Source organism: Octodon degus, unplaced genomic scaffold (genome assembly GCF_000260255.1).
Source record: "Octodon degus isolate 3935 unplaced genomic scaffold, OctDeg1.0 scaffold00003, whole genome shotgun sequence".
NCBI lineage: Eukaryota > Metazoa > Chordata > Mammalia > Rodentia > Octodontidae > Octodon > Octodon degus.
This window is the reverse complement of record NW_004524579.1, coordinates 9,690,755-9,697,255: the sequence shown is the minus strand read 5'-3', so window position 1 is coordinate 9,697,255 and position 6,501 is coordinate 9,690,755. Positions and strand designations below refer to the sequence as shown.

Below are 6,501 nucleotides of genomic sequence, written 5' to 3'. Positions count from 1 at the left end.
GTTCAAACATTTTTTTTTCAGTGCTAGAAATCATATGAGAACACTACAAATTTCAACTGGAGTGAAAAAGAGCAAGGGCACAGTAAAAGTATGCTCTTTGGAGTCGGGCGATAGAGTCCATGCACTATTAACAACTGATTCTCCAAAACCTATTATGTGAAAAAATCCAAACACACAGAAGGACACTTTTCATATTCCCAGTGAGAAACTTGCAGGCAATACTCAGCTGTGAAGGCGCCGACAGTGAGCTCAGCATCGTGTAAGCCTCACAGAGAGGGCAAAGGTTTTGTGAACTGGAGTTGCTTTGTGGACTGGCACTGGAGTGCCAGTTACTGAGGCGGTAGTTAGTTTTCAATCTGCTGGTGTAGACAGTATCTGACACTGGCCTAGCAGCGACTGACTCTGGAAGAAGCTGGCAAGGAAGCGTCTGCATTACAGGGCTGCCCTGCAGTGGGGCTAAAAGCATGATCTTCAAGATTAAGATGAGATCGGAGGCAAGCAGAGAGCACTTATAAGGACACCATCCTAACGCAATGTGGTGTGCAGCTACCCCAGGATCTGCTGGCTTTCCTGGGAAAGGGCTAGCTAAGTAACTTTTTCAGTTGTTAATTTTGTTAATGCTAATTATGAAAACCAGAAGTAATGACTGAAGCACCACCAAATCATGGCCACGTGGAAGGCCTTTCTTTGATGTTCTTAAGGTACAGTACCTTTTACCATCAGCAGTTAGTGAACAAAAACAAAGGCAGTGTCACCTAAAGAAATTTGGCAATATCAGAATATGAAGGGAAAAAAATTGCCATGGGTGATGATCACTAAAAAAGAAACCTGCAAATGATTTTGTTTCTTTCAGGAATGTAATTTCTGCTCATTCCAGTTAAATTTTAAGACATGTTTTCAGGGAATGTCAAAAAGTTCGCATTGGTTCAGGTAACCCCATGCGGAAGGGTCCGTCCCTGGCGCGCCGGGTAGAGACGGTACTCCCCCACTGTGTTTCTCTCAGTCCACAGCCACTACTGATTGAAGGCTTAATGGCACTCCACATTTTGTGCTCTGCAGTCTGAAGCTTAAGTGGGTGTGGCTTGGCTTCCTTTCCTCTTACAGTAAGTGTGTGCTTTTAAACTTGCTTTTGGGAACAGAGCTTCCTGAACAACAGCTGTTCTCCAGAATGAGGGCGGCCAGAATATACAGAATGTAGCTCAAATACTGGACACTCAAACCATGCTGGATAAACACTGATAATTTTAAGATGCAGTATCCCTTTTTGAGAGCAGTATCACTCCCCCAGATTTAAAGGGGGGGGGGCAAAGCAAAACATGCAATAGTAGAGCAAGTTTTTAAAAAATAAGGTCTAGAGTCATATACAATTGTGAGAAAAAAATGGTTCTGAAAAACATCACACTTCAGCCTTTTGCAGTTTCATTATCAATGACAGTTATAAAAAGTGATGGACAACCACACAGGCGAAGGCCACAAGCAGTGGTGTCATCACTAAGGGCTATTTCCCCCCAATTTTAATATTTAGTAACTGGAGTGAATGGAATTATGGGTACTTACATTATCAACCCATTTATGCATGCATATACAGTACTTTGTTTGCTTTCAATTTCAGGGCTTCTTTCTTACTGGCCCTTAAAAATGACACAAAATCCTCTCTGAAATCCTCTGGGCCTTCAGCTCTCAGCTGGCCAACTGATCGTACACTGTCAGGTATCGATGGGCTCGATCCAGGTTACTGGCTAAGAGGCCCGCTCTGCAGCTTTAGGTGCAGGACACGTTTCACTCTAATCTGTGTACAGGATCCAAAGCAGATCCGGCTGTTCTGCCATAGTCTTTGAGAAAGAATAAGGAGGGAGGAAATAACAGGGCCAGTGGATTCCATTAATGGCATACCTCCTTTAATATATCTTCTGTGATATGAGTAAATACAGGAGTCAGATTTCCCCATTCCAAATACAACTGAATCATTTTGGGAAAGGTAGGTCCAGAGAAGTCATCTGTAAAGTCATTTGCTGTAATTGCTAATCTACGGAAAAATGCATGACCAACTTAACTCACTGTTATTGTTCTTTCTACACTTGTATTTGTGGTAATTCAGCAATTAAAACTGTCATTTTCCTAGCTACACCTGGGCTAAAAACAAGGGGCCGTGGGGCAGTGACCTGTATACACAAAGACAGAAAGTTTTCTGAGTGGGGAATGGCAACTAAAACACATAAAAAGCATGTTGCTGATTCATTCAGTAGGGACGCATCCTCTGCATTGTGAGAAATCGAGAAAGTAATAATCCTAAAGAGAAAAGAATCTGTTCCAGAGTAAAATAAATTAGCATACAAGCCACTGCATTACTTAATTTGCTGTTGCTGATGCTGTTTGGCTTACTGCAGGGATACTGCACCTTTCCCTCTGCTCTTACCGCACCACCAGGCAAGCTACACAGAGTTTGGAAGGGCCTATGCAGTCGTCATGGCAGAAGGCCCCGCAGCCTTTGCACACAATCATGGCTTTCAGCCTGCAAGAGCATCGCAGTTCCAACTCGTCCGCGTTGCTGCCGTCGGCAAAGTTCTGAACGGGCATCTGAGCATTCTGACCTGGCAGGCCCGTGGCGGGGCTGGAGCCACTTCCCAAAATCCCAATGGACTTTTCAATCGCAGACGCCGCTCTTTTGAAGCTTGTGCTGCCAAAGTGTATTGTTGGGTAATTTCCACAGAGCTGCTGTTGCTGCTGCACCTGCATTTTCTGAGCAGCTAATTGAGTAAACGGCTTCTGTGGCTCAGAAAGCAGATAGGAAGAGAAATCTGCATTTTTTAGCGCAAATGCTTTTAACTGTTCTTTCATTTCATTCTGGTCATAGGAAACTTGTTTCATGCCCAGTTCACAGCTGCTGCTTAAACCTTCCTCAAAAGAAAGAGGTTCCGATTTTATATTGCTACATATGCCCGTGGACTGTGGCCAACTAAGTCTCTTGGTGGTTTCCATGGAAACTGGTGGTTGCTTTTGATCGGATGGGACTTCCACATTAGGGAGAGGTGGAGGTAGTGGAGGGGGTGGTGGTGGGGGAGGTGGGGGCAAGGCCAAGGGTGGAGGGGGTGGAGGAGGAGGGGGAGGCGGTGGTGGAGGCAGTGGAGGATGTGCTAGTGCTTTGTTGGACATTGTGTGCACAGTGCCTCCCACTTCGTCACCTTCTTTTATGGGCATGTTAGGGGACAACATGTTGGCTAGCTTCAGCTGGTGAGGTGCTGAAGGTAGACTACCCTCTCCCAGTCCCTTCTGTTCAAGATGCCTATTGAAGGCAAATGCATTACAGCCCGCTGGGGTCTTGGAAGGTGTCTGCAGTAGCGCTGCAGTGGGCATGGGACCCCTGGCAGCCAAGGGCATTTGGTAAAACTGCTGTCTGTGTGAGGTACCAGCATCTGTGTGGAAGCCGCCATTTTTATCCACATGAAACAAGCTCTGCTGGAAGCTGCAGGCAGGGAGCAGCCGCTTTTGCTGTTTGACCTCAGGGCTGTGCACGATTCTGCTCTGCATAGAGTGCTTGTTCAGCCACTCTTGCTTAAACGGCTGGCTGTGTCCTAACTGGCTAATGCCAGAACTGATGACACATGGCACCCCTTTCACATCCGGGTCCACAGACAGTTTCCCTGGTTCACACTTAATTTGAGTGTGCTCCCCCACAGCCCTGGCTACTCTCTTCTTGGGGTGGTTTTCTCGTTTTCTCATCTGTGGTGGCACAAGTGTCCCTGCCAAGTACCCCTTGCCGTCTGGATTTGGAGAGCTGGACGGCATTTCGGCAATGTTCCTCTCTGGTGCTGTTTTACCCACTGAGGTAGCTTGAAGGGGCAGAGGAAGCCTGTTGATTTCCAGCTTGGCTCCCAACCTGGGCTGCGGCAACACTTTTTCCAAAGGCAAGTTGCCCTGCAATAACTGAGTCACCAGTGGGTTGTTAGCCTCCACGGATGACAGGCGACAGCTTGAGCTTCCTGCACTCCCAACTCTTTTCAAGGTGTCTGGAGTGGAGGAAATGGCCTCTTCCATGGGACTGGAGGTGGAAGCTTTTATGTTCTGCATTTGTTGCACACTGGAGACCACTTCTGGAGCTGGGGGTGGCAGATCAGGGCCAGGGAAATCTTCGGTTTCCATTCTAAAGCCCTTTTCTACTTCATGAGGTTCAGACTTTACTGGAAGACTGACACTGGCTATGAGATTTCTGGGGTGAAGTTCTGACACTTGGGAGTAGCTGGTGTGCTCAGTTTTGATGGCCTTTGGGCAGCTCTGCTCTGGGTAGTCTTTCTGTTTACTTGAGCCTGAATGACTAACCAGAGTCTGTCCTGTGCTTCTTGTAACATCATCGTTCCAGCAAATCCGGTTTCCTGGGTTATACTGATTGCTACAGGCTATGTCTGCTTCACTTTTGAAAGTAGCTGGGTTACATGACTGCTCAGCAAAGCTATGGCTAGAAGCAGTCACCTCATTTAATTTATCTGGAACAAGGGGTATTTCTCGGAGACTGGCACAGGGGGCCTGCAAGGTTTTACAGTCTTGTTTGGCTACAGAGGGAACAATGAAACTAGAACTGTGATCTAGGCTTTCAGTGGCCACCGGCTCCGGCCTGCTAATGACAGACACCTGAGGACACGTCATGGGCTGGATAGATACTTCTGTCCTCACAGACCTGCTCTGGAGGTCCAAGCTGGCTTCTGTACTTTCAATGGAGACAGTCAGAGACAAGCTGGAGGTCAGTGTGGTGCTGTGGTCAACAATGACTTTACAGGGAATCGATCTGTTTATGGCTGCTGGTGCAAAGCCCCCTGGTGCCTGCTGAAGTTTCCCAGAATTGTCCGCCCTGTTTCGAAGCCCTGAATTTCTGTCCAAGCTTTCAGCACTTAACTTGGGAGGACTCTCATACGAGCTTATAGTTAGCGTGTTTCCAGTAAACATTGTGATGGGTGGGCGCGCAATCAGAGAGTCGGTGACTGCTGCTGAGTCGCTGCAGCTGAGGGCTGCTCTCACAGTGGTACCCACGGAGACAGGGGCCTGTTCTTCACTCCCAGGCATGGCTATCTTCTCAGAAGGAAATCTGTTGCTAACTCCCGTTGGGGGAATCAAGACCGAGCTAGTGGAGAGATGGTTTGGCAAGTTATTTCCAATAGAGGGAGTTGGCACAGGGGTGTAGTGACTGGAGACTAAGTTAGTAGCGCTGCTGCTTGGCACTAGCAGCGGCTTATCATCCATGGGGCTCGACATGCCGGCGCCCTCTGTAGTGGCCAGGATAGGAGTGCTTTCAATACATTTTGGTATAATGGCTATGCATGGAGTGTCAGTTCCCTGGATGGTTTTTAACATGCTTATATTACAAGCAGAAATTGTAGTGTTTGCACTGTCAACAGACATTAGAACAGAGGATTTGTCAACAGAACTCACAAAGGGATGTTCTTTAATTGCTGCCGACATAGCAGTGCTGCAAACAGACACAGGGACAGAATTTTTATTAAAAAGCATGGGCACACTGCTACTTTCAGAAGAGGTAGATGAAACAATTTTCTCGGATAAATGTGACACGGGTATGTTTTCATCAGAACTATGCACAGGTAAGTCAGTAGCAGTTTCTGGAAGCTGGGCAGGGTTAAGAGACGGCTGTAGTGCAGTGGTGGTCTCCCGGAGGTGTGCAGACTTGTTGCTAGGAGATCTGCAGTTTGGATTGACGATAATGACACCAGTGGAACCTTCTATTTTTGTTTCAGGGGTAGAAGAGACTTCCAAGTTGGGAGGCCCTTCCTTGGAGCTGAGAGAAGGTAAGCGCGTCTCCTTAGAGGTCTGGAAGAGGTGGGCTCGTGCTTGGTGCTTTGCAAAGAGCTTAGCCTTGGTCTGCTCCTTGATGTGTGCCAGGGTTCTCGCCTTCCCACCCTCTCCCGGGCTCCCCATGGCTCCAGTGACAATGCTCGCCGCGGCAGCGACAGCAGCGGCTGCAGCAGCCTCACGCTGGGCACGGGCTTGCTGGGCGCGAGCCTTGATGTCTGCGAGGGTCCTGGCTCCTGTGTTTCTCCCCCCGCTGACCGATGTGCTGCTACTGGATGCTCGAGACTCTGGTTTGGAGACTGGTTGACTCTTGATGATAAAAGGTGGTCCAATTTTGGAAAGCTGGATCTACAAGAGGAGAGGATGGAAAGATTAAAGTATTTCATATGTACCTGCAGGGGAGGCACATAGGATGCTGTAACACAGGAGAATTCTCTCATCGTGTGGAACGAACCATAGCACTTTAACAGGTGTTGAGGACAGAAAGCAATAAATACAGCAAGAATGTGAAAATTAAGGTTTTAATCTATAAAAAAAAATCAAAAGGCAAATTCACTTGCCTAGGCATAAAGTATCTTAATGCTTTATGATATAAATGGGAACCAAATCTATGCTTTTTAAAATTTATTTAGCAAAAAGGCCTCAGAAATACTTCATTTGCAAATTCTCCTTAGTGGAATACAAAAAAAAAAAGAAAGAAAAAGA

The 6,501-nt window shown here is 47.1% G+C and overlaps 1 protein-coding gene across 1 annotated transcript in view; it reads right to left on the bottom strand.

Annotated features, from left to right (window-relative positions):
- Positions 1–2,412: 2,412 nt before the first annotated feature.
- The window catches only part of Asxl3 (additional sex combs like 3, transcriptional regulator), a 148,606-nt gene continuing 144,517 nt past the window's right edge, over positions 2,413–6,501 (bottom strand). The window contains exon 13 of the mRNA XM_023715678.1: positions 2,413–6,144. Within this exon, the coding sequence (XP_023571446.1) occupies positions 2,413–6,144 (3,732 nt within the window). The remainder of the gene's footprint in view (positions 6,145–6,501) is intronic.